Below are 26912 nucleotides of genomic sequence, written 5' to 3'. Positions count from 1 at the left end.
TTACAAAAGCTATCTCCCTTCTTTGGAATCGGAGACCTCAAGGTGTGGAAAGGATGTGAAGAAGTAGCACTAGGAAGAGAAACAGGCAGGACCCTAAGAGTGTCCCTTGGCCAGTACATCCAACCTCTTCTGCTCTGAGTTGTCAACCCTACCTCACAGAAATCCGACCACCTTGTTTCCCCTGGGGGTTCCTCACAGTTTTTATGTTATTTTTTCTCAGCTCTAGGCATTTCCAGTTCCGAGAAAAGAGTTAGCAGTTTAGGCTAGCCTTCTGATTGCTGCTGTCACAAATCACCAAAAACTTAATGGCTTAAAACAACATAAATTATCTTAACAGTTTTGCAGGTCAGAAATCCAAAATGATCCTCACTGACCTAAAAAGCTGTGTTCCTGGGATCCCTGGGTGGCGCAGCGGTTTGGCGCCTGCCTTTGGCCCAGGGCGCGATCCTGGAGACCCGGGATCGAATCCCACATCGGGCTCCCGGTGCATGGAGCCTGCTTCTCCCTCTGCCTGAGTCTCTGCCTCTCTCTCTCTCTCTCTCTGTGACTATCATAAATAAATAAAAATTAAAAAAAAAAAAAAAGCTGTGTTCCTTAGTAGAGGCTGTAAGAACTTCTAGAGGCTGCCCACATTCCCTGGCTCATGGCCAGTGAAACCTATCTGCTCATTACATCACGTGCCCTCCTTAACATCCATCATTTAGTTACCCCATCCCCCTCCACTCCAGCAATGCTGTTTCTTTCCTATGATTAAGAATTTATTATGATTTGTCTCCCTAATTGTCTTGGTTTTTCCTCCCTTCCCTTATGATCCTGTTTTTTCTTAAATTCCACGAGTGAAATACTATGTTTGACTTATTTCGCTTAGCATAATACCCTCTAGTTCCATACAAGTCATTGCAAATGGCAAGATTTCATTTTTTATGGCTGAATAATATTCTAATGTGTATGTGTGTGTATACACACACACATATGCCACATCTTTATCCATTTATCTATAGATGGACATTTGGGCTCTTTCTATAGTTTGGCTATTGTGGACATTGCTATGAACCACTGGAGTGCAGGCGTCCCTTTGGATCACTACATTTGTATTTTTGGGACAAATACTTAGTGCAATTGCTGGGTTGCAGGGCAGCTCTATTTTCAACTTTCTGAGGAACTCCATACTTTTTTTTCCAGAACGGCTGTACCAGCTTACATTCCCACCAACAGTGTAAGAGGGTTCCCTTTTCTCTGCATCCTCACCAACAGCTTTTGTTTCCTGACTTGTTAATTTTAGCCATTCTGATGGGTGTGAGGTGGTATCTCATTGTGATTTTGATTTGTATTTCTCTGATGCCAAATGATATTGAGCAGTTTTTCATGTGTCTGTTGGCCATTTTTAGGTCTTCTTTGGAGAAATGTCTGTTCATAACTTCTGCTCATTTCTTTCTATAAAAAAAAATTATTCATGAGAGACACAGAGAGTCAAACATAGGCAGAGGGAAAAGCAGGCTCCTCGCAGGGATCCCGATGCGGGACTCGATCCCTGGCCCGGGATCACACCCTGAGCCGAAGGCAGAAGCTCAACCACTGAGCCACCCAGGCATCCCTCTTCTTGACTGGATTATTTGTTCTTTGGGTATTGAGTCTGATAAGTTCTTTATAGATTTTGGATACTAACCCTTTATCTGCTAAGACATTTGCAAATATTTTCTCCTATTCTGTCAGTTGTCTTGGTTTTGTCGACAGTTTCCTTTGCTGTGCAAAAGCTTTTTATCTTGATGAAGTCCCAATAGTTCATTTTTGCCTTTGTTTCTCTTGCCTTTGGAGACGTGTCTAGCAAGAAGTTGCTGTGGCCGATGTCACAGAGGTTGCTGCCTGTGTTCTGCTACAATTTTGATGGATTCCTTTCTCACATTTAGGTCTTTCATCCATTTTGAATGTTTTTATGTATGGTGTGAGAAAATGAACCACTCTTCTGCATGAGGCTGTCCAACAACAATTGTTGAAGAGACGATCTTTTTTCCATTGGATATTCTTTCCTGCTTTGCCGAAAATTAGCTGACCATAGACTTGAGGGTCCATTTCCGGGTTTTCCATTCTGTTCCAGTGATCTATATGCCTGTTTTTGTGCCAGCACCAAAGCATCTTGAAGATTATAGCTTTGTGATATAGTGTGGCTTGAACTCTGGAATTGTGATGTCACCAGCTATGGTTTTTTTCAACTTTCCTTCAAGTATTCTGGGTCTTTTCTGGTCCTGTACAAATTTTACGATTATTGTGAGAAAAGTTGATGATATTTTGATAGGGATTGCACTGAATGTACAGGTTGCTCTAGGTAGTATAGACATTTTAACAATACTTGTTCTTCCAATCCATGAGCAAGGATTTCTTTGTGTCTTCCTCAACTTCTTTCATGAGTATTCTATAGTTCTCTGAATACAGATCCTTTGCCTCTTTGGTTAGGTTTATTTCTAGCTATCTTATGGTTTTTAGTGCAATTTTAAGTACTTAATTTCTCCTTCTTCTGTCTCATTGTTAGTATACAGAAATGCAACTGATCTTTGTACACTGATTTTATGTCCTGCCACATTGCTGAATTCCTATGAGTTCTAGATATTTTGGGGTGGAGTCTTGGGTTTTCCACAGAGAATCATGTCATCTGCAAAGAGTGAGTTTGAAAAAAAAAAGAGTGAAAGTTTGACATTCTCTTTGCCAATTCAGATATGTTTTATTTCTTTTTATTTATTTATTTTTTTTTTTTAAATTTTTTTTTTTTTATTTATTTATGATAGAGAGAGAGAGAGAGAGGCAGAGACACAGGCAGAGGGAGAAGCAGGCTCCATGCACCGGGAGCCTGATGTGGGATTCGATCCCGGGTCTCCAGGATCGCGCCCTGGGCCAAAGGCAGGCGCCAAACCGCTGTGCCACCCAGGGATCCCTGTTTTATTTCTTTTTATTTCCTGATTGCTGAGGCTAGGACTTCTAGCACTACGTTAAACAACAGTGGTGAGAGTGGACATCCTTGTTATGTTCCTGACCTTAGGGGAAAGGCTCTCATTTTTTTGGGAATCCACTGAGAATGATATTCACTGTGGGCTTCTTGTATATAGCTTTTCTGATGTTGAGGTATGTTCCCTCTATCTCTGAACTGTGAAAAGCTTTAATCAAGGAAGGATGCTATACTTTGTCACTTTTTCTGCATCTACTGAAAGGATCATACAGTTCTCCTTTCTTTTATTAACGTAGTGTATCACATTGATTAATTTGCAGATGCTGAACCACTCTTGCAGTCCAGCAATGAATCCTGCTTGGTTGTGGTGAATGATCCTTTTAATGTACTGTTGGATCCTATTGGCTAGTATCTTGGTGAGAATTTTTACATCCATGTTCATCAGAAATACTGATCTGTAATCCTTCTTTTTGGTGGGATCTTTGTCTGGTTTTGGGATCGAGGTACTGCTGGGCTCATAGAAAGTCTGAAAGATTTCCTTCTATTTTTACTTTTTTCAAACAGCTTCAGAATAGATATTAATTCTTCTTTAAATGTTTGGTAGAATTACCTTGGGAAGCTATCTGGCCCTGGACTCTTTATTTGTTGGGAGTTTTTTTTTTTTTTAAGATTTTATTTATTTATTTGAGAGAGAGAGAGGCAGAGACATAGGCAGAGGGAGAAGCAGGCTCCATGCAGGGAGCCTGACGTGGGTCTCGATCCCAGGTCTCCAGGATCATGCCCTGGGCCGAAGGCAGGTGCTAAACCACTGCGCCAGCCACTTAGATTGCCCCTTTTGGGAGATTTTTTATTACTGTTTCTATTTCCTTGCTACTTATGAGTCTGTCCAGGTTTCCTAGGTCTTCCTGTTTAAGATTTTATTTTGGTATTTAAGATTTTATTTATTTGAGGGGAGGAGGAGAGAGAAAGAGGCAGAGGGAGAGGGAGAAGCAGACTTCCCTGCCAAGCAGGGAGTCCAATGCGGGGTTTGACTGCAGGGCCCTGGATAATGACCTGAGCCAAAAGCAGACACTTAACTGACTGTGTCACTCAGACACATCAGTTTATACATTTCTAGTAATGCATCCATTTCTTCCAGATGGCCTAATTTGTTGGCATATAGTTGCTCATAGCATATTCTTAAAATTGTTTGTATTTCTTTGGTGTTAGTTCTAATCTATCATCTTTCATTCATGATTTTATTTATTTGGGTCCTTTCTCTTCTTTTTGATAAGTCTGGCCAGGGCTTATTGATCTCATGATTTCTTAGAACCAGCTCCGGGCAGCCCCGGTGGCGCAGCGGTTTGGCGCCGCCTACAGCCCAGGGCGTGAGCCTGGAGACCCTGGATCGAGTCCCACGTCAGGGTCTCTGTATGATGCCTGCTTCTCCCTCTGCCTGTGTCTCTGCCTCTCTCTCTGTCTCTATGAATACATAAAATCTTTGGGAAAAAAAAAAAAAAACCAGCTCCTAGTTTCGTTATCTGTTCTATTCTTTCGGTTTCTATTTTGTTGACTTCTGCTCTAATCTTTATTCTCATCTCCTGATGGGTTTAGACTTTATTTATTGTCCTTTCTGCAACTCCTTTAGGTGTAAGGCTATGATGTATATTTGAGACCTTTCTTGTTTCATGAGACAGGCTTATATTATAATACACTTCCCTTTTAGGACCACCTTTGTTGCATCCCAAAGGTTTTTAACAGCTGTGTTTTCATTTTCATGTTTCCATGAATTTTTAAAATTCTTATTTAATTTCCTAGTTGACAAATTCATTCTTTAGTAGGATGTTCTTTAACCTCCATGTGTTTCTTTCCAAATTTCTTGTGATTGAGTTCCACTTTCAGAGGATTGTGGTCTGAAAATATTCAGGGAATGATTCCAGTCTTTTGGTACCAGTTGAGATCTGAGTTGTGACCTAGTATGTGATCTATTCTGGAAAGTGTTCTATGTGCACTTGAGACGAATATGTATTCTGTTGCTTTACGATGGAATGCTATGAATATATCTGTGAAGTCCATCTGGTCCAGTGTGTCATTCAAAGCATTTGTCTCCTTATTGACCTGCTTAGATGATCTGTCCACTGCAGAGAATAGGGTGCTAAAGTCCCCTACTATTATTGTATTAACAATGTTTCTTTAATTTTGTTATTAATTGGTTTATGAAACTGGCTGCTCCCATGTTAGGGGCATAAATATTTACAATTGTTAGATCTCCTGGTTAGATAGACTCTTCAATTATGATACAGTGTCCTTCCTTATTTCTTATTACAGTCTTTGGTTTAAAATCTAATTTGTCTGATGTAAGGATTGCCACTACAGCTTTCTTTTGATGTCCATTAGCATGCTAAATGGTTCTCCACCCCCTCAATTTCAATCTGGAGGTGTCTTTGGGTCCTTTTTTTTTTTTTTTTTTGTCTTTGGGTCTAAAGTGAGTGTCTTGCAGTCAGCAGATCCACGGGTCTTCCATTTTTATCCAATCTGATACCTGTGTCTTCTGATTGGGGAATTTAGCCCATTTACATTCAGAGTAACTACTGAAAGAATTTAGTGACACTATATTGCATGTAAAGTCACTATTTAAGTATATTGCCACTGTTCCATTCTGGTCTCTATTACTTTTGGGTTCTCTCTTTGATTAAAGGACCCCCTTTAATATTTCTTGCAGGACTGGTTTAGTGATCTCAAATTCTTTTTGTTTGTCCTGGAAGCTTTTTACCTCTCCTTCTATTTTGAATTACAGCCTTGTTGGATAAAGTATCCTTGGCTGCTTATTCTTCTCATTTAGCACCCAAAATAAATGATGCTAGTCCTTTCTGGCCTGCCAGGTCTCTATGGGTAGGTCTACTGAAAGTCAAATGTTTCTATCCTTGTAGGTTACCAATCTCTTGTCCTGAACTGCTTTCAGGAATTTTTCTTTGTCTCAGAGATTTGCAAGCTTCAGTATTATATGTCAGAGTGCTCACCTATTGTTACTGATTTGAGGGGGGTTCTCTCTGTGCCTCCTGGACTTGAATGCATGTTTCCTTCCCCAGTTTAGGGAAATTCTCCACTATAATTTGCTCCAATATACCTTCTGCCCCCCTCTTTCTTCTTTTTCTGGGATCCCAATTATTCTAAATTGTTTAGCATTATCTCTCATATTCTTCCTTCGAGATTCAGTAATTCTTTTTCTCAGCTTCTCTATTCTCTGAAATTCTGTCTTCTTTTTTTTTTTAATATTTTATTTATTTATTCATGAGAGACACAGGGAAAGACAGAGGCAAAGACACAGGCAGAGGGAGAAGCAGGCTCCATGCAGGGAACCCAACGTGGGACTCGATCCCGGGTCCACAGGATCAGGCCCGGGGCTGAAGGCGGCGCTAAACCACTGAGCCACCCGGGCTGCCCCTGAAATTCTGTCTTCTTTATCACTAATTCTCTCTTCTGCCTCATTTATCCTAGCAGTTAGAGCCTCCACTTTTATTGCGTATCATTAACAGTCTTTTTTATTTCAACTTGATTAGATTTTATTTCCTGTATTTCTTCAAAAAGGAATTCTCTAGAGTCTTCTATGCTTTTCTCAAGCCCAGTTAGTAGCTATCGTTATTCTGAACTCTGGTTTTGGCATCTTACTTATATCCATACTGATTAGATCCTTAGCAATCAGTACTGCCTCTTGTTCTTTTTGAGGTGAGTTTTCCCATCTTGTCATTCTGTCCAGAGAAGAATAGATGAACGAGAACAAAATACAAAAATGGCAACAACCACCCCAGAGGAAAACATACACTAAACAAATCAGAAGAGACCCCAAACCTAAAATACATAAATAAATAAATTTTTCAAAAGACAGAATATAAACAGAGCAATACACTGGACCCTGTGAGTACTTTGGTCTGTTAGACAACTAGATTCCAAAATTGTAAAAACAAAACAAAAAAAAACCCTTATATATGTACAAAAATAAAATTAAATACCACGAAAGGAAAAAATATAACTGTAAAAATGAAAATTAAAAGACACAAAAAAAGAATCCATAGACAGATAAACAGGACAAAGTAATACACTATATCCTGGGTGTATTTTGGCCTGTTAGAAGAAACTGCATCTCAAAATTATAAAGGAAGAAAAACATATATATACAAACATAAAATGAAAAAGGATAAAAAGTAACTGTAGGGCAGCCCCGGTGGTGCAGCGGTTTAGCGCCGCCTGCAGCCCGGGGTGTGATCCTGGGGACCCAGGATCGGGTCCCCCATCAGGCTTCCTGCATGGAGCCTGCTTCTCCCTCTGCCTGTGTCTCTGCCTCTCTCTTCGCTCTCTCTGAATGAATGAATAAATAAATCTTAAAAAAAAAAAAAGTAACTGTAAAAATGAAAATTAAGACTTAAAAAAAAAAGTTGATAAGAAATCGATTGAAAAGGAATGAGAAAAAACTTAAAATTTAAAGACTAACAAATCATGAGAAAAAAGCCCATGAATTCTATATACTATTTTCCCCTAGTGTGGAGTTTTGCAGTTCTCGATGATCAATAAACTTGGTCCTAGCTGGATATTCTTGCTGATCTTCTGAGGGAGGGGCCTGATGTGCTGATTATCAGGTGTCTGCCCCGGGCAGAACTGTACCACCCTTGCCTGGGGGCCAGGCTAAGTAAGAGCTCAGGATTGCTCTATGTGGCTTTTGTTCCCTGAAGCCTTTCCACACTGCTTTAGAGGATGAGAATGAAAATGGCAGCCTCCCAATTTCCAGCCCCAAAGCCGAAACTTGTACCCTGCCCCAACTCTTCAATGTGCCCTCAAGGAAAATCAGTCAATCACCTAGCCTGTGACTGAGCATTTCTATCTCAGGCACGTGACCCCTCTTCAAGTCTCCAGACCTTGCAGACTCTTGCTGCACGCATTGTGTGATTGTGTGTGTGTGTGTGAAGCACTGGTCCTGCAGCTCACTGGGCCCCTGCTCAGAGAACAGTTTGCGGTTTATGGCACAAGTCCCAGGAGTAGGCTCACTGATTGCAGCTGGCTTCCCCACTCCAGATGCCTGGAAACCCCGCCACACTTGGGCACGCCTGGTCTTCCTCTGACCCTAGGGAACCTGAGACAACACTGTCTCATCTGGGATCCCGCTCCACTTTCCCACCTGAGTGCCTTTCAGACAGAGACTTGCCTCAAGGCAACAGACTTCTAAAAGTTCTGATTTTGTGCCCCACTGTTCTAATACTTTCTGGTAGCCAGTTTACAAAGGCTCCCTCCCTCTGCGGTTTATCTTTCCATATATCGCCTCAGATTCATTTCTCTGCACCTCCTACCCTGTAAAAAGCAGTCACTGTTTTATTTGTAGATTTGCAGCTATTCTTTTCTTAGATCTCCAGTTGAGTTCGAAGGTGTTCATCAGGATGATTTAATAGATACCTAGCTGAGTTCCTTGCACCCAACAAAACTAAGGTCGTCATCCAGTGAAGTCTTTCTTGCATTTCATCACTAGACTAATGCTTCTGTCCCCACATCTCCTTCTCTGTCTTCCCCAATCACCCTGTGATTACACTGGGCCCATCCAGATAATCCAGGATAATCTTCCCATGTCAAGACCCTTAACTACATCTTAATCACTTTTGCCATGTAACCTAACATATTCACAGGTTCTGGGGATTAGGACTTGGACAAGGAGGGGGGCATTATTTGGCCTACCACAGCTATTTGTCATCTTGTTAGGAACTGGTGACCAGGGTTTCTAAAACTAGAGTCCATGGCTAGGCTTCAGATTATCTGTAAAACCCATGAGATTGTTGGCAAAATGTTGTATCTTCTGGAGTGTTTCTCAAGAGAGTGCCTGTATCTTTCATCATTTTCCACAGAGCTACAAGCCCAACACTATCACTTACTGTCCAAGACCTGACTGAAGGAAGAGAGCCAAGACCAGCACCGTACCCATAACTATCATAACACAGACACAATTCTCCCACCTTATACTGTTAAGAAAAACTCATCACTTCTTCCATCCCCTTCTCAGGACATGCACAATTCCACACGCACACAAACCTCTCCTGAGATAGAGGTGCCTGAGGGCACAGTTTAACAGCAGAATAATTGCCCCAGTAAGTGGAAAGAGCAGTAATGAGTAACAGGCCTGTGGGTAAAAAGGGGGGTTGAATCAAACTTTAAGTCACACAGGACCCATGCTTGAGCCCTCTTCTTTTCCAGCTAAGCCTCTAACCACAGGTGGAGAAAATAAAAGCTCCTGGCAAAAACAAAGCCACCTCTTAGCAGAGGAGCAATCCCGGATCTGTGACCCTTCTCTTCCTTCTTTCATTCTCAATAAGGAGAGGCTCACCACAGTGTTCACAAACCCTTACAGCTTTCCTCAGACAGCTTCCCAGCTGCTTACTGAGGCCAATATCACAGACTCTGGATATGAAATGGAAGGTTTCTTCATCTGAATCCGAAAACTTTTTCATAGCACAAGTAAAAGCGTTAGGAAATAGAGTCTCTTACGCCTGTGTGCCCAGCCACAAGCCAAGAAAAAGTTCACTTACTTTGACTGCAAGGTCTGTCTCGGCCATGTGCCATCTTCATTTTGGGGCTCAATTACTAGCACCTAAGTGAAAGGGGAAACCATGTAAGGAATATGCAAAGGACCTCACTGCTGACGAGCTCAGAACCAGAAGCTATCTGGCCACAGACCCTGGCAGAGCTGCCTGCTGGGTGTGGCCTGAGCCATCCTACCTGACCCTGGTATAGCCCGGCATCCTGCACAGTGTTGTCTAGCTTGCTCAGCTGCTCGTAGGTATTACTCATGTATTTGTTCCACAGCCGTGTTTCACGCTCAGCAGGGATGTTGAACAGCTTCCGCATCTCCTTCTCGATGGTTGCTGGGGACAGGCAGAAAGATCACTCAGGGTTTTCTCCAGACACAAGGCTAAAACCAGCTATAGCAACCTAATGCTCATCCTCCTTCCTGTTTGGATGATCACAGGGTGCTTTGGACCAACAGTTCTGACTAACCTCAGCCCCTCAGTGATTCCTAAGGCCACACATCTTCCACAGACATCCTCTTTCATTCATATACCTAGAAATTTTCCTTATGTTTCTCCTTCTTTGATGAAGTGGGTCCCATTTATAACATATAAGCAATGCAGAAAGGTAAGAAAGCTTATCTTCCAGGTTAAGATAAATGTGGTTTCAAATACCAGCCCTGACATTTTCTCTAAGTTACTGTAACCTCTCTGAATCTGCATTTCCTTATCTTTATCACCATGTCAAACAGGTAGAAGCACACCTAGCATTCTATAAAACATGATTCCCAGGCTTAGCTATCCACAAAAACCAGGTCAGGATTGATAACCACAACCTGAGACTGTGGATAACAATTCTGGAGGGGGTACCCAGCTTCCTTCCCATCAGCTATGGTGCTCTGCACTCTACCCCCAGATATTCAGGACCCTAGCCAAGCTACTCACCGATGGTGTCTGCCTTGCTGAAATGGCAACTCAGCACATTGGTGGGGTTGCTATTCTCACAGAGCTTCAGTTCCAGCAAATACACCTCTACCTTGCAATGCTTGACAAACAGGCCGTGCTCCACAACCTGCAAACAAGAGGCACAGGTGAAGTAGTGGTTCCATACCAGGCAGTCTTGCAAATGATAGTTTTCATCAGTGCTAAGAGGCAGAATCCACACAATAATCAGTTTCCCAGGGATCCCTGGGTGGCTCAGTGGTTTAGTGCCTGCCTTCAGCCCAGGGCATGATCCTGGAGTCCTGGGATCGAGTCCCGCATTGGGCTCCCTGCATGGAGCCTGCTTCTCCCTCGGCCTCTCTATGTGTGTCTCTCTCATGTATAAATAAATAAAATCTTAAAAAAAAAAAAAAAATCAGTTTCCCTAAGTGATCAGGGGATCAGAAGGACAGATTTTTAAAGCCACAAGCACCTGTCCTAGGAGTTTAAAATCTTCTTTCCACTCATGAGGAAGGATGGAAACAGAGCTAGCTAGAACACTACACCACAGAGAAAGCACTGTTCATCTCTAAGTTGGGACCGTGATATCTCTCTTGCAGGGTTTGTTGAAAGAGAGAACTAGAGAATGTAGCTAAATCCCTGTGGTAGCAGAACACTCACCATATGGCAGCACTATGGGCATTAGGGGACATCTGAAGGAGACCGCACACCCCCAACTTTTTGATCCCTAACCCCCCTCAGGGGCCCAAGTTTACAGTTGGAGAAAGTAGGTAGTTCCGATCCCAAACAATGACTCTTAGAAGCATGGCCTCAGGACTGCAGCTCTTTCCTACTCTGAGAAGGGAACTACATACCAGGAAGAGTGAGTAATTTACCCAATGTCTACCTATTAGCAGGCATGTGGGCTCCTGTGATTTCCCCTCTGGTAGGACAAGCAAGCAAATGACTATGGGAGTCAGGATTGGTGGTCTTCTCCAAAGTCCCATTTACCAAAAGGGTGAAGAATCTGGGTTTCTATCCCACGGGCCACTTTCCCTCAGAAGGCTATTCTTCTCTGGCTTATAACCATCTGCTTTTTGAGATATTCAACAGTGTGGCCAAAGACTCATAAGCACAGAGAAAAAAGTAGTCTCAGAAAAGTTGTAAGATAAATGAAGCAGTATATTACTGTATGTCTGTATGACCCCAAATAAACTTTCTCTCATACAGCCTTCCAGAAAGTGCTCTCATGGCACTGCTGGACACATCCCCAAGCCATTGGGCAGCTCTGATGTTTGGAGGTCACTCACTGTAACATCCCAGGTGAGCAGCCTTACTCACCACACTTAGGACCACAATTCCCTAAAGAGAATCAGAAACAAAGCCTCAAACACATCTATTCAACCCCTTAGGTACATCCAGAAAACCAACACCGGTGTCCCCAAGGAGCATTCACAAATATTGACCAGCATCTGGGATAATCTGCGTACTCACTTTTCTGACAATAGGCTGCTGGCCTTCTACACAGCCATACCAGTTTAGTAATTTATTCCAGGCCTCAGTTGGGACCAACACATAGTCCAATTCATCAATTAAATGTTCTTTCAATGTCTGACTCTCGGGATCTGAAAACAAAATAAAACACCTCATAATTCATTCATCTTCTTCCCAGAAATGTTTAACAGAATTCTTATGTACTTTTCAGAAACAAGAAAATTATTATAGAAACAGTTACAAAATTACAAAATTCTGTCACTGGTCATAACATAGAGCAGACCTGGCTTCAGCCATGCCCTCAAAGAAACGGGTTTTTCTTCTATAATTAAGTGGAGTACGCAGAATAAAAAACACCTATTTACATTTTCAACGTGCTTCCCGAATCCACAATGAAAACTTTAAATATGAATATTTAACATAATACTCTGCTTACTGAAACTTCACTGAAGACAAGTATCATCTTCTGATTTACTAAGAAAGCAACAAACACATCATTGAAGTTAATTTTATTTTATCAAGAGTCATTCAGTATTCTTAGTTTCCCACAGTCCCAAGTCAAAACCCAGCTGGACAACCCCTTACAGAGGGAGATGTCTTTAAGACCCTAACGTGCTAAACATCCACCTCACATGCACCACAGGCAGGAAGCATAACTAGTAGAAGTCAGAAGTGGACATCCGCAATCTTATACACACTCCCTCAACTGAGGACCAAAGAACTGGATCAAAAGAAGACTAAACCATCATCTCCCATCAATGGAGCCTCCCTGTGCCAATCAACACCCACTCCTGCCGTAGCGCAAACCACAAAAGTGGGAAAGCAAAAGTATGCACAACAGTGCCCCTCATCTGTAACTCAAGGCATAGGATGTTAAAAACCAAAACCAGCAATGCCTGGGTGGCTCAGTAGTTGCGCATCTGTCTTTGGCTCAGGCTGTGATCCTAGGGTCCTGGGATCGAGTCCCATTATCAGGCTCCCTGCATGGAGCCTGCTTCTCCCTCTGCCTGTGTCTCTGTCCCTCTCTCTCTGTGTCTCATGAATAAAATCTTTAACAAAAATAAATAATAAATAAATAAATACATACATACACACACACACACACACACACACACACACACAAAAGCAAATATATACAAGCAAAACAAAACCAAAATCATAAATAGCATTCACAAGGTGACTGGGGCTTCCAGTCCCACATGCCCCCTTGCTCCCCCATCAATTTATACTTTATCCCATCAGCTCTTCTGCCCTTCCTTAGAGCCAAGTTTCGGATCTGATCCGCCTCTGCCTTTTTCATTTCCGGGGAGAATAGGAAAGGCGTCAAATAGCAGCAGAGGACAGGAATACCAAGGTGAGTTGGATGAACAGATAATTATGATGGGGTATACAACTACAGTGGAATACTATTCAAAGTTTAAATGGAAGGAAATCCTGACACATGCTATGAGGATGAACCCAAGAATATGATACTAAATAACATAAGGCAGTCACAGAAAAACACACTGAATGACTCCACTTAAAAGAGGTTATCTAGAATAGTGAGATTCAGACACAGAAAGTAGAATGGTGGCTGCCAGGGGCTCAGAGGGAAGGAGATTGGGAGCTATTGTTTAATGGGTATGGAGTTTCAGTTCTGCAACATGAAAAAGTCCTCAAGATTGGTTGCAAATCAATGTGAATATACTTAATACTATATACACTTAAAAATCGTTAAGATGATAAATTCTAAGTGATGTGTATTTTATCATAATAATAATAATCATAATAATCATAGGGGATCCCTGGGTGGCTCAGCAGTTTAGCTCCTGCCTTCGGCCCAGGGCATAATCCTGGAGTCCCAGGATCGAGTCCCGGGTTGGGCTCCCTACATGGAGCCTGCTTCTCCCTCTGCCTGTGTCTCTGCCTGCCTCTCTCTCTCGTGAATAAATAAATAAAATCTTTAAAAATAATAATAATAATGATAAAAAATAGATGGATCCTTTTCATTGATGAGCCAACCACTTTCCACAGCAGCTCTGGCATGATTATTAACACCAATAAACCAGGCCTTTTTTGGTGAGCAATAAAAGGATGATCCCCTGGTATCATTCTGCTTGACAAAATTGACACCAAACTTTCCAAACTTTTGGAAAATTCCAAACTTTTCTCTGATTTATAAATTAAAACCCACAGAAGTTATTCACTTCTTGTCTAACTTGGGGAGATACTCTTCTTCATTTCTAACAATAAGCACTATGCAGATAAGGGCATTACACACAGTGTCAAGCAGTGGCTAGAAACCCTTAAATGTGGGAAAGGGGCATGCATCTCTCAGCACCACCAACACCAAGTGCATCATTTCCACGGGGCATTTTCCTCTTTAAGGCTCTGTGATGATTTTCACCCACGTCACTCTTCTAGACTCAGTACAAATATAGGAAACATGGCTGGGAATTCCCAATGAAGTTTACTATTTTCACTTGAAACAAGATCAGTCTAAAGGCATCATGCTCAGAATCACACAAAGGTTTGAGAATGAGGATTTAGTCTCTGCAAATTTCTTCAACAGAGGCAAATAAGGGGGGGGAGTGAGAGCACTGCTTGGCCTACACACAGGGATTCCATGTGATATACAGCAGGTACAGAGGTGGAAAGAAGGGTGCTCTGCAGACCAACATAAGCAAGGGTATGCTGTACCCTATCCTTCCTACACTTTCAAGAGTCCCATCCAGCCACTTCCATTCCCTAGGTGAAAGGCAGCCTGACTGGGACAGGGGACTGAGTCTGGGAACTAAGGGGGTAACCTATCTCACCAGAGATAGGTCATTCCTGCACTGTCAATGTTCCAAGCAGGGTCTGAACAGAATGCACTTCTCACCTCCTAAGCACACAGTAAATGTTTCAAGCCATAGCCAAATGACATAAAAATGGAGGACCATGGAAGAAATGCTTGCCCTTACTGAAGGTCATGCAAAATGATTTCACAGAGCCCCTCTAGCCCTAGAATTCAAATCACTAGTATTCTTAAAAGCATTAAGAAATCTGTTATTTAAAAAAAAAAAAAAAAAAAAAGAGGAGGACCTGCCTGGCTCAGTCAGTAGAGCAATCTCAGGGTCATGAGTTCAAGCCTCACGTGGGTTAGAGGTTACTTAAAAAAATAAAGGGAGGGGGGAGAGAATGTACACACAATCCCATGCTCCCTCAGGCCAACTTCATGATGTGATGACACCATCTGACCTACATCATCAGGAAACAAAGCACATGAATTATTATGCCACTAAGACCTCCCCTAAAACAAGTCTGATTTGAAGAACTGCTCATTTTTAAAAACACCCAGGTTAGCATTAAGTACTTGGATCAAGGGGATCCCTGGGTGGCGCAGCGGTTTGGCGCCTGCCTTTGGCCCAGGGCGTGATCCTGGAGACCTGGGATCGAGTCCCACGTCGGGCTCCCGGTGCATGGAGCCTGCTTCTCCCTCTGCCTGTGTCTCTGCCTCTCTCTCTCTCTCTGTGTGACTATCATAAATAAATAAAAATTAAAAAAAAAAAAAAAGTACTTGGATCAAGCCTCATACATTGTCTGCCTTCCTACTCCCCGTCTTGGGCACAATCAATAGATCAGCTCTGTCCTGCTTGCAAAGGAGTCTAAAGCTAGGCAAAACACAGCCCAGGAAAGATCAATTGTCTTATCTATGCATCTATAGGTACTAGCCCAGCTCTGGTATGTCATGCTAATCTTTTCAATCACTTCTTCCAATGTGACGGTGTTAATAACTCTACCTTCCACCTCTCTTCACACTACTCCTATGACAAACTACTATCATGGGAATGCTTGATGGATGTAGACAGGTGTGCAATTTGTTCCACTAAAAAGATAACACAAAAAATTATAGTACCCAAATTTCAGATTCCAGATGCAATTTCAAAATGATATCCTACTTCTTTCCATTCCACATCTAATTAATATAAAATCTGACATCTCTAGCAAAACTAATTTGCAAAAGAAAAATGTTAGAAGCATGCTTCTGCCTGAAGCAGTTAAGTTTGGGGAAAAATAGTTTAACTTCTCCCTGAGGGTCTACAAAGATTTCTGCTATTGACTCAAATCAAGGACACTTGTTTCTAATCCATCACAGTAGGAAAGTTAGGTTCACAACTTCATGTTAATGATAAATATGACCTCAGGCCACTGCTTAGGTGGTTATTTCACTTAGAAAAGCAATAGGATAATATACCTGAGAAGAGTCCAGAGTTATCTATCGGGCCAGGAAACAGATTGTGTTCACCCACATTGTACATATCCCAGCTGTCGAAACCCACATACTTCTTCCACTGCTTGAACCACCGGCTGTCAATAAGATACCTAGACAGAGATAAAAATTTACTATGCCAGAAAAACTGAGATTCTGAGTTTCTGCAGTTGCTCCTTTAAATTTTTTATGGTCTTTCCACCTGGAGAACACACAATTCCCATTTAAAAACACACTCTCGGGATCCCTGGGTGGCGCAGTGGTTTGGCGCCTGCCTTTGGCCCAGGGCGCGATCCTGGAGACCCGGGATCGAATCCCACATCAGGCTCCCGGTGCATGGAGCCTGCTTCTCCCTCTGCCTGTGTCTCTGCCTCTCTCTCTCTCTCTCTCTGTGACTATCATAAATAAATTTAAAAAAAAAAATTTTTTTTTAAATAAATAAAAAATAAAAAAAATAAAAACACTCTCAGGCAGCCCAAGTGGCTCAGCGGTTTATACTGCCTTCAGGCCAGGGTGTGATCCTGGAAACCTGGGATCGAGTCACGTCAGACTTCCTGCATGGAACCTGCCTCTCTCTCTGTCTCATGAATAAATAAAGTCTTTAAAAAAAAAAAAAAAAAAGAAAGAAAGAAAAAGAAAAGAATGAGAGGTGCTCGGGTGGCTCAGTTGCTTAAGCATCCAATTATTGGTCTCAAATCAAGTCCTGATCTCAGAGTTGTGAGTTCAAGCCCTACACAGCACTCTACAACTGGGTATGGAATCTACTTAAAAAAATAAATAAATAAATAAATAAATAAATAAATAAATAAATAAATGAATAAATAAATGAAAGGAAATTATTGGATTCAAGCTTATTTATTTATTTATTTATTTATTTATTTATTTATTTATTTATTTTTGGATTCAAGCTTATTTAAATGAAGTCCTCCTATGAGTAAATTCCTGTTCACTAATGAGTAATTCAGTAATTTCAAATGATCTTTTTTTTTTTTTCAAATGATCTTTATAGAAGTTCTTGTCTAGGACAGACAAGTTAACTTTTAAAAGTATCACTATGAAAAAAAATTTTTTTTTTGAAAAAATTTTTAAAAAGTATCACTATGATGTTTTACAATTAAGAGAGGAGGAGTAAATCTTTGTGGGGGGGGGAAGCACAACAATCATATTGGTGAATCCTTCAAGGTTTTTTGTTTTTTTTTTTTTAAAGATTTTGTCTATCTATTCATTTAAGAGAGAGCACTTGAGAGTTCACAAGCAGGGGGAGGGGAAGAGGGAGAGGCAGACTCCCTGCTGAACAGGGAGCCTGATGCAGGGATAATCCCAGGACCCCAGGATCATGACCCAAGGTGAAGCAAGGCGCTTAAAACTGATTGAGCCACTCAGGTATCCCAAAGTCCTTTAGGTTTTATAAAAAACAAACCTGAATGATCAGGTAGCTTCCCAAAAGCCACAAGGATCTATATATACACCCAAATCTTTAAAATGCTCCTTTCCTGGACGCCTAGGTGGCTCAGTGATTGAGCATCTGCCTTTGGTTCAGGGCATGATCCTGGGATCTGGAATCGAGTCCTACATCAGGCTCCCTGTGTGGGCGGAGCCTGCTTCTCTGCCTGTGTCTCTGCCTCGCTCTAAGAAATAAATAAAATCTTTTTTAAAAAATGCTCTTTTCCCTCCAAAACCCCCCTCCCACTTTTTTTTTTTTTTTTTTTTTAAGATTTCATTTATTCGTGAGAGACAGAGAAAGAGAGGCAAAGACACTGGCAGAGGGAGAAGCAGGCTCCCTGCACGGAGCCTGATGTGGGACTCCATCCCGTGTCTACAGGATCTCACCCTGAGCCGAAGGCAGATGCTCAACCGCTGAAACACCCAGGTGTTCCTCCCTCTAAACCCCTTGAACAATACTCTCCAAACACTTTTAGTGTGACCTTAGACTATCTGAAACATCCTCTCTCTGATCTTGCCACATATTCTTCATCTATCACTCCGAAGCAGGATAACTTCTGCTTGCCCTGCTGTACAGCCCTATCTGAATTCCTCCTAATCCAAATGTTTCCCTTTCCTGCTCAATTACCTTAAGTAGCATAAACACCACCTAATTTCTTAAAGATTCGATGTTCAATCATATTCGATGCAAATCTAAGCCTTAGCTTTCTACTCCCACACAATAATACCACCCAGGAATCTCTTCACTAGTGGAAGAACTGTCCTTTCTACTAATTTATTAAGAAGCCTACTGTCTCAGATTTGCTCTTCTAAACCATGGACTTTTCACCTTCTTATCTAGGCTCTAAGCTATCCTCCTCCCCCACACTGAAACGCTGCTGCCACAATTATTTTTGACACTTGCTACCAAAGTAACCCGGAGCTTTCAAACATTTGTTCAACTTCTAACCTTGACATCTGTTCGAGAATTTACAAGTGACAAAAGTATCTACTTCTGATGTTCTTCTCAACCCATAACGTGGGGATGCCAAATACTGCTACCCTGGCTTTAATAGTAAGGTACCGAGGTCTGGGAGGTGTGGTCGCCTTCCCTCAAGGTCACACAGAGAGTCCTCGAAGGTAAGGGGCTCTTCCCATCCTGAAGGTCCCCGTGAGCACGCCCCTTCCCCCACCCTGTAGCCCCTACCCCCCACCGGGTCCGCCCTCTGGGGCTCCGAAAGGGCAAGGATAACCCTCACACTTTCCCTGAGGTGCTTCTACGGGTCCTCTTCTGAGAGACAAGGTTCAGGACACCCTCTCAGGGTCACTAACACCGCCCCCACCCGGCCCCTATCCAAGCCGGGAAAGAGAGGTCTGGCCTAAGGACCAGAGCCCCTGCCTCTGGGTCTGGGCGGCGGAAAGGCTGGCCCGGTGCTCACCACTGCGCCCCTCGTTGGAGCGTGGTCCTCATCAAGGCCCCGAGCTCGGATTTCTGGGTCTCCGCATCAGGCCGCTCACGGTACCCTCCACCTTCCGCCATCTCGTCAGCCGCCCCGGCCCAGCCGGCCCGGACATCCGCCTCGCGCACGGCGTGCTGTGGGCCACGCCCACGCACGCACGCACGCATGCGCGCGCGTACCCAAGCCCCACCTAGCGCCGCGGCCTCGAATGTCCGCTCGCCTGTTTCTGCCTTTTCTCCCTATCACGTGCGGCCCTTCCCCACCCGTGCGGGGCGGAGCCGGGAGGGGGCCGGAGGAGGAGGTGGGTACTGGCAAAAGTGCGGGCCCTTTCTGCCGCCCTGGGGGCCGCGAGGTGGGCTGACTTGCATCCCTTCGTCGAGCCCGGCGATCTCTAGGCACCTGACCGCAGTCCCCTTGACCCCTCAGGCACCCCGTCCAGGCCCACGGTGTTAGCCTGCTTTCTAGATCAACCCAGGGCCAGTTGCGAGAAGCCCTGGAACTAGCTTTTCTTGCTTTGAGCTGGAGATCTTAGGCCAGTCCTTAGCCTTCCAAACGGGGGATCCGGGTGCCGGTCCTGGAAGCCCTGCAGGGATATTGGAGAGTGCAGGTATACCTGCGCCTTGGGACCGGGACTCGACGGTCTAATCTAGTCATTAACACTCCTTTCAAACAGTCTAGACGCAAGAATCATGGCCCACGACCGAATAACCCAAGCCCTCCACACAGCTAGCTGCTTGCCTTGTCAGGGAAACAAGCAGCCGCTGAGTGGCGATAGCAGCGAGGTTAGAAGGAGAGATCTGGGTGTGTTCTCCACATTAGGTGCCCAAGTTGCTGCTTAATTTGTTGCTACAGGGACGCCTGGGTGGTCCAGTGGTTTGGCACCTGCCTTTGGCCCAGGGCGTGATCCTGGAGTCTGAGGATCGAGTCCCTCAACGGGCTCCCTGCATGGAGCCTGCTTCTCCCTCTGCCTGTGTCTCTGCTTCTCTGTCTCTCATGAATAAATAATTAAAATCTTTAAAAGTAATGATAATAATAATTTGTTGCTGCAACAAGATTCAGTATCCTGAACACTATGTGTCTTCCACTCAGCCCTGCATACAAAAAGCACAGCTCGCCTCATGGAGTGGGAAGTAAGCCCAGAGCAGGGAGACCGGGCAGCTGGCCTTGATGAGTCACCATTCATTTTCTAGCAGTTCCTGCCCCAAAAAATGTCACAGTGCCTGATTTCAAACTAATGGAGAAGAGATCTTCCGCAAATAACCCCAGCATCAAGCACTGTATGGTATAGGTAAGTGCCATGAAAGGGTATGAACCAAAGACTGTAGACCCCTAGAGTTGTGAAAGGGCAAGTTTGACTTGGTAGCATTTGAGTGTGGTTTTATTTTTATTTAAGATTTTATTTATTCATGAGACACACAGAGAGAGACAGAACAGGCTCCACACAGGGAGACTGATGCAGGACTCTATCCCAGGCCCTGCTGGATCACAACCTGAGCACCCAGGTGCCCCCTTGAGTGTGGCTTTAAGAAGCATAGAAATTGGAGGTGCATGTTACAAGGAGGGAAACTACAGGAGTCAATTTCTGGAACAAGTAGGGCAGAACCAAAGATTAAGGATTAGAAATTAAACTGGGCACAGAGTAGTGGAAAGAACCTTTTATCTAAAGCTAAAACAGAGGCCAGAAAGGCCATATATTCTGCTTTAAATGGCTCACAGAGGGATGCCGGGGTGGGTCAGTGATTGAGCATCTGCCTTTGGCTCCGGTTGTGATCCCAGGGTCCTGGGATTGAGTCCCACATCAGGCTCACCCACAGAGAAGCCTGCTTTTCCCTCTGCCTGTGTCTCTGCCTCTCTCTGTCTCTCATGAATAAATAAGTAAAATCTTTAAAAAATAAAAATAAATAAATGCCCCCCAGATATTGTAAAAGGTTTTGGATCAGAGACAAACTAGCTGAAGCTGAGAAGAGACCTATTAGGAACCTTTAACTAGAGAGATGGCAATGAGGAAGGAGAAACAGATGAGCCATGTTCAGTGTTGGGGATGGAGGAGGGATCACTGGCTAGGTGAAGGTGTGGTAGGTCATTTGAGCAGATTTACTATTTTTATCCTGGGTTTTGGCTAATTGAAATTAGCATGAATCGAATACACGCTACCTGGGATCCCTGGGTGGCACGGTGGTTTGGCGCCTGCCTTTGGCCCAAGGCGTGATCCTGGAGACCCGGGATCGAATCCCACGTCGGGCTCCCGGTGCATGGAGCCTGCTCCTCCCTCTGCCTATGTCTCTGCCTCTCTCTCTCTCTCTCTCTCTCTGTGTGACTATCATAAATAAAAATTAAAAAAAAAAAAAGAATACACGCTACCTGGGACACCCCTCAGGTACCCTCTGGTAACACAGGCCTCTTGGGAGTTGGGTAGCTAGGAGAAGAAAAGTAAATTTGGAAATAAAACTGTCTTGAGTAACTGAATAACTTCATAGCAGTTAATCCTCCGCAGATAAGAATTACCACCACGTGATAATTCTGCATCTGGGGAGCCGACCTTTACAACCTGAGTGCCCTTCTGTGAAAGTTATTTGAAAATGTTAAAAATGGGGCAACCCTGGTGGCGCAGCGGTTTAGCGCCACCTGCAACCCAGGGCGTGATCTGGAGACCCTGGATCGAGTCCCATGGCAGGCTCTCTGCATGGAGCCTGCTTCTCCCTCTGTGTCTCTACCTCTCTCTCTCTCTCTCTGCATCTCTATGAATAAATAAATAAAATCTTTAAAAAAAATTAAAAAAAAAGAAAATGTTAAAAATGTTGTTAAATGAGAAACACCACCTTTAGCCCTGTTATTTATGGAAAAAGAAAGCTGGGTTATCGACATGACTTCAGAACCTACATTACAGGGTGTCTACTTCTCTCTTCTTTTTTTAGCAGTTTCTCCTATACCATTTATGGCATGGGTCAGAGTCTTAAGGAAGTAGGACAAGTCCTCAGCACCACTAGAAAAGGGGCCAAAACCTAATTATAAATATGAAAACTTTTTAAGGCAGGATCTCTTCAGTGCTATTAAATGGCTGTAAAAATCTTGCTCTAATTATGTATAGTTCCTAAAAAATTTATACTAAGATCACAAAGTGCCAGTAGTCGAAATGTGAGGAAGAGAAATGTCGTAGTCAGAAAATAATTACTTCCAAAGTATTAAAACGTTTTTTTTAAATTTATTTTATTTTATTTATTTGTGATAGGCACACAGTGAGAGAGAGAGAGAGGCAGAGACATAGGCAGAGGGAGAAGCAGGCTCCATGCACCGGGAGCCCGACGTGGGACTCGATCCCGGGTCTCCAGGATCGTGCCCTGGGCCAAAGGCAGGAGCTAAACCGCTGCGCCACCCAGGGATCCCCCATATTAAAACGTTTTTATTGGGGTACCTGGCTGGCTCATTTGGAAAGAACATGTCACTTTTGATCTCAGGGTCCTGAGTTCAAGCCCCATGTTGGCTATAAAGATTACTTAAATAAATAGAACTTAAAAATTAAATTAGGGGCACCTCGGTGGCTCAGTGGTTGAGCATCTGCCTCCCACTAGGGTCGTGATCCCCGAGTCCTGGGATTGGGTCCCGCATCAGGCTCCCCACAGGAAGCCTGCTCTGCTTCTTCCTCTGCCTATGTCTCTGCCTCTCTCTGTGTGTCTCTCATGAATATATAAATAAAATCTTTTTAAAAAAATAAATTAGGGATCCCTGGGTGGCGCAGCGGTTTGGCGCCTGCCTTTGGCCCAGGGCGCGATCCTGGAGACCCAGGATCGAATCCCACGTAGGGCTCCCGGTGCATGGAGCCTGCTTCTCCCTCTGCCTATGTCTCTGCCTCTCTCTCTCTCTCTCTCTGTGTGACTATCATAAAAAAAATAAAAAATTAAAAAATAAATAAATTAATTAAGGGGATCCCTGGGTGGCTCAGCGGTTTAGCGCCTGCCTTCGGCCCAGGGTGTGATCCTGGAGTCCCGGGATCAAGTTCCAGATCAGGCTCCCTGCGTGGAACCTGCTTCTCTCTCTCTCTGCCTGTGTCTCTGCCTCTCTCTCTCTCTCTCTCTCTGTGTGTGTCTCTCATGAATAAATAAATAAAACTTTAAAAAAAAATTAATTAAAAATAAAACGCTTTTAGTGAGTTTTTTTTTTTAAAAGATTTATTCATTTATTCATGAGAGATACAGAGAGAGAGGCAGAGACACAGGTAGGGGGAGAAGCAGGCTCCTCGAAGGGAGCCCGACGTGGAGCTTGATCTCGGATCCCAGGATCACGCCCTGAGCTCAAGGCAGATGCCCAACCACTTAGCCACCCAGGCGTCCCTAGTGAGTTTGATTAAAATGTTAAAGATTGAGAATTAGAAACAATGAACATCTGCCCGTGTGTTCCTGCTGTTGTGGGTGACCTGTGTATTATGGAAGAAATGAATGATTCAGGTCAGGAGACACTTTGGCACTGGGGCCATGTCCTCTTTGGGCCTTTTAGCCTAGGAAAGGTGTAGGCCTAGTAGGATACTCACTTGGCCTCACAGCCAAACCTCAGAACTGAACACCCCACCCATTGCCATGGCAGCTTGGGCCACAAGAACAGGAAGGAAAGCAGGAAGAGAGCTAGAGGGAACAGGTTTGACTTATTTGTCATGTACTGCTTGATCTTGAACTGTGATGACCTAATTGAGAGTTTGTAATGTCTGGGTGTGTGAATGTTAAGCTTTATTTGGTTCCAAATCATAAAGTTCTTGCCTTGCTGGCACTGTGGCTTGCTCTACACCTAACTGGAGTTGGCCCTCCCAAGTCAGCATTGGTCCATACTTGGTCAGCAATGACAGAGTACACATGGCAGTGTTCACAAATATTGGGGAGCTTTTGATTACAGGTCTCTTCAGGGGATATTTTTGTTTTCTTCTTGTCTGTGCTCCTTTAACCTGACCAGGGGACTATGAAAAAGTAAAAGTTTCTAGAAATACATTTCATTTTTTAAAAAAGATTTTAGGGCAGCCCCAGTGGCTTAGCGGTTTAGCACCGCCTTCGGCAGGGCGTGATCCTGCAGACCTGGGATTGAGTCCTGCGCCAGGCTCCCTGTATGGAGCCTGCTTCTTCCTCTGCCTGTGTCTCTGCCTCTCTCCCTCTCTGTGTGTCTCTCATGAATAAATAAATAAAATCTTAAAAAAAAAAATCTAGAGTTGATTTGTCCTTAGGAAGGTCAAAACTAAGGATGTTGGGGCTTAGAGTTTGCTTCTCTAGTTCTTCCAGGGTTAGGGTCGGGTTCCACAAGCCCTTACTCCTCAGGCAAGAACTTCTATTATTTGTGCTCCCAGCTCCCACTCCAGCAGAGCCTGATGCAAAGCATGTGTCTGATAACTTGTGTGACCAGCTGGAGCTGGGCTTTATTTTAGTACCATCCCAGCCATGTCATACCTCCATGTGTGATTTGTTGATTGTAAAATAACAGAAATCTGCCAACAGAGAGAACATGAAGGAGAGGGAGAGAAGAGAGAAGCAGACTCCCTGTGAGTGTGGAACCAGATGTGAGGCTCAATCCCAGGACCCTGAGATCATGACCTGAGCCAAGTCAGATGCTTAACTTGCTAAGCCACCCAGGCACCCCTATTTTAATTTTTTTTAATAGGCTAGTTTTTAAATTTTATTATTTTTTTGAAGATTTTACTTATTTATTCATGAGAGAGAGAGAGAGAGAGACACAGAGGGAGAAGCAGGCTCCACGCTGGGAGCCTGACACGGGACTTGATCCCAGGTCTTTAGGACCACACCCTGGGCCGAAGGCAGCACTAAACCACTGAGCCACCCGGGCTGCCCCAATAAGCTAGTTCTATTTATTTATTTATTTATTTATTTATTTATTTATTTATTTATTTATTTTTTTAAAGATTTTATTTATTCATGATAGAGAGAGAGGCAGAGACACAGGCAGAGGGAGAAGCAGGCTCCATGCAGGGAGCCCAACATGGGATTCGATCCCGGGTCTCCAGGATCACGCCCTGGGCCAAAGGCAGGCGCCAAGCCGCTGCACCACCCAGGGATCCCTAAGCTAGTTTTAAATGTTGTTTGTGGAACTACATTGAGACAGAATCAGGAAGTCATCTGATAAAGAGCTAAATGTGAAAAATGTATCTGAATTTTATCAGATATTTTTTCAGTTTTATTGAGATTTAATTGGCCAATAAAATTGTAAAATATATAAAGTGTACATCGTGGTGATTTGATGTACTTCTATGTAATTTTATATTTGATGCTTTAAAAACAAAAACAAGGACGCCTGGGTAGCTCAGTGGTTGAGCGTCTGCCTTTGGCTCAGTTCTGATCCCAGAATCCTGGAATCAAGTTCTGTATCAGGCTCCCCAAGGGAGCCTGCTTCTCCCTCTGCCTATGACTCTGCCTCTCTATGTGTGTCTCTCATGAATAAATAAAAAATTTTTTTAAAGATTTTACTTTTGGGATCCCTGGGTGGTGCAGCGGTTTAGCGCTTGCCTTTGGCCCAGGGCGCGATCCTGGAGACCCGGGATCGAATCCCACGTCAGGCTCCTGGTGCATGGAGCCTGCTTCTCCCTCTGCCTGTGTCTCTGCCTCTCTCTCTCTCACTGTGTGCCTATCATAAATAAATAAAAAATAAATAAATAAAAAATAAAGATTTTACTTTTTATTCATGAGAGACACAGAGAGAAAGAGAGGCAGAGACACAGGCAGAGGGAGAAGCAGGCTCCATGCAGGGAGCCCGACATGGGACTCCATCCCAGGTCTCCAGGATCAGGCCCTGGGCTGAAGGCACCACTAAACTGTTGAGCCATCCAGGCTGCCCAATAAATAAAAATCTTAACAACAACAACAACAAAAAGAAAACCCAGTATTTCTGGAAGAACTGCAAAAATGAAAGCTTCTGAACCTGACTAACAATGGGTCATTCTCTTCTCAGAAAGCCTGTGGCAGGGCAGTCCAGGAGGCTCAGCAGTTTAGTGCCACCCTTTGGCCCAGGGCTTGATCCTGGAGTCCTAGGATCGAGTCCCATGTCCGGCTCCCTGCATGGAGCCTGTTTCTCTCTCTGTGTCTCTGCCTCTCTCTCTCTCTGTCTCCCATGAATAAATAAATAAAATCTTTAAAAAAAAAAAAAAAAAAAAAGCCTGTGGCCTAAATGGTGTTGCCTACTCCCGAATCAAGCAATGTCCTGCAGCCACTTTAACTACACACTTGGACCTCAGGCAGGCTCATTGGGATTCCTTCACTTTTACTTGTTCATTTGAACTGCTGATTCACGATGGGGTGTCGTGGGTGCAGGTCAGAGCCAGTGGTGGTTTCATGGTTGAATGATAAAGAATGTCGGTAGGAGTGTGTGTTTATATGTTTTGGGGGAAGAATCCCAGTTTCTTGGGGAGGAAGAGGCAGCTTTAACTGGCTTTATTCTGATTCTTCCTGAAGAAGAGAGAGTTGGAAAGGACTTTAAGTCAAGGGAAGCAGGCAGCTTGAAGTCTTAGGAGGATATGCCAGCCAGGGGCAGCCACATTGGGAACTCATATAAGTTCCTTTCTTTGGCAACCCAAGGCATGAAACTGAGAGAGAAAAAAAAGTAGGTAAGAGTGAGTCACCAGGCAGCTTGGGCGGGAAGAGGTTGAAGTTAGTTTGGAAAGCCCCGGTTTCCCATCTAGGAGCCTAACCAGAGAATGTGGTTGGGCCCCACTGACCCTTTACAGGAAAGGGAAAGAGTTGGACCAGAGTCTATACTCAGGTTCAGCTGGTAGGTAGCTGAGTAGGAACCTAAGTTCCCAGACTTTCCAAAGCAGTGTCTGGATGTGGGCAGTGGAACAGAAGTTTTAACAAATACTTTGATGGGACACCTGAGTAGTTCAGCAGTTTTGCGTCTGCCTTCGGCCCAGGGCGTGATCCTGGAGTCCCAGGATCAAGTCCCAT

The 26912-nt window shown here is 43.7% G+C and overlaps 1 protein-coding gene and 1 long non-coding RNA gene across 6 annotated transcripts in view; one reads left to right on the top strand and one right to left on the bottom strand.

The window, feature by feature from the left end:
• The window catches only part of USP4 (ubiquitin specific peptidase 4), a 53271-nt gene extending 34147 nt beyond the window's left edge, over positions 1–19124 (bottom strand). For 4 of the 5 annotated variants that reach the window (XR_013357927.1, XM_077858880.1, XM_077858881.1 and 1 more), the window contains exons 1-6: positions 18967–19124; positions 16091–16218; positions 11875–12005; positions 10405–10531; positions 9671–9816; positions 9481–9542 (exon numbers count right to left, since the gene is read on the bottom strand). Coding sequence is in view for 4 of the 5 variants with exons in the window: in XM_077858880.1 (XP_077715006.1) it covers positions 9481–9542; positions 9671–9816; positions 10405–10531; positions 11875–12005; positions 16091–16218; positions 18967–19067 (695 nt within the window). In the remaining variant the exon portion in view is untranslated. Of the gene's footprint in view, positions 1–6518; positions 6667–9480; positions 9543–9670; positions 9817–10404; positions 10532–11874; positions 12006–16090; positions 16219–18966 lie in introns of those variants that run through there. The other variant, XM_077858883.1, reaches the window with a different exon arrangement.
• A 37-nt stretch (positions 19125–19161) lies between these two features.
• Positions 19162–20275, top strand: LOC144290080 (uncharacterized). Its single transcript, XR_013357930.1, has 2 exons — positions 19162–19288; positions 20077–20275. It is a non-coding gene; the product is annotated as an uncharacterized LOC144290080 (long non-coding RNA).
• Positions 20276–26912: the final 6637 nt, after the last annotated feature.

This window comes from Canis aureus, chromosome 19 (genome assembly GCF_053574225.1).
Source record: "Canis aureus isolate CA01 chromosome 19, VMU_Caureus_v.1.0, whole genome shotgun sequence".
NCBI lineage: Eukaryota > Metazoa > Chordata > Mammalia > Carnivora > Canidae > Canis > Canis aureus.
The sequence above is the reverse complement of the archived record's forward strand: the minus strand, read 5'-3'. Positions and strand labels throughout refer to the sequence as shown.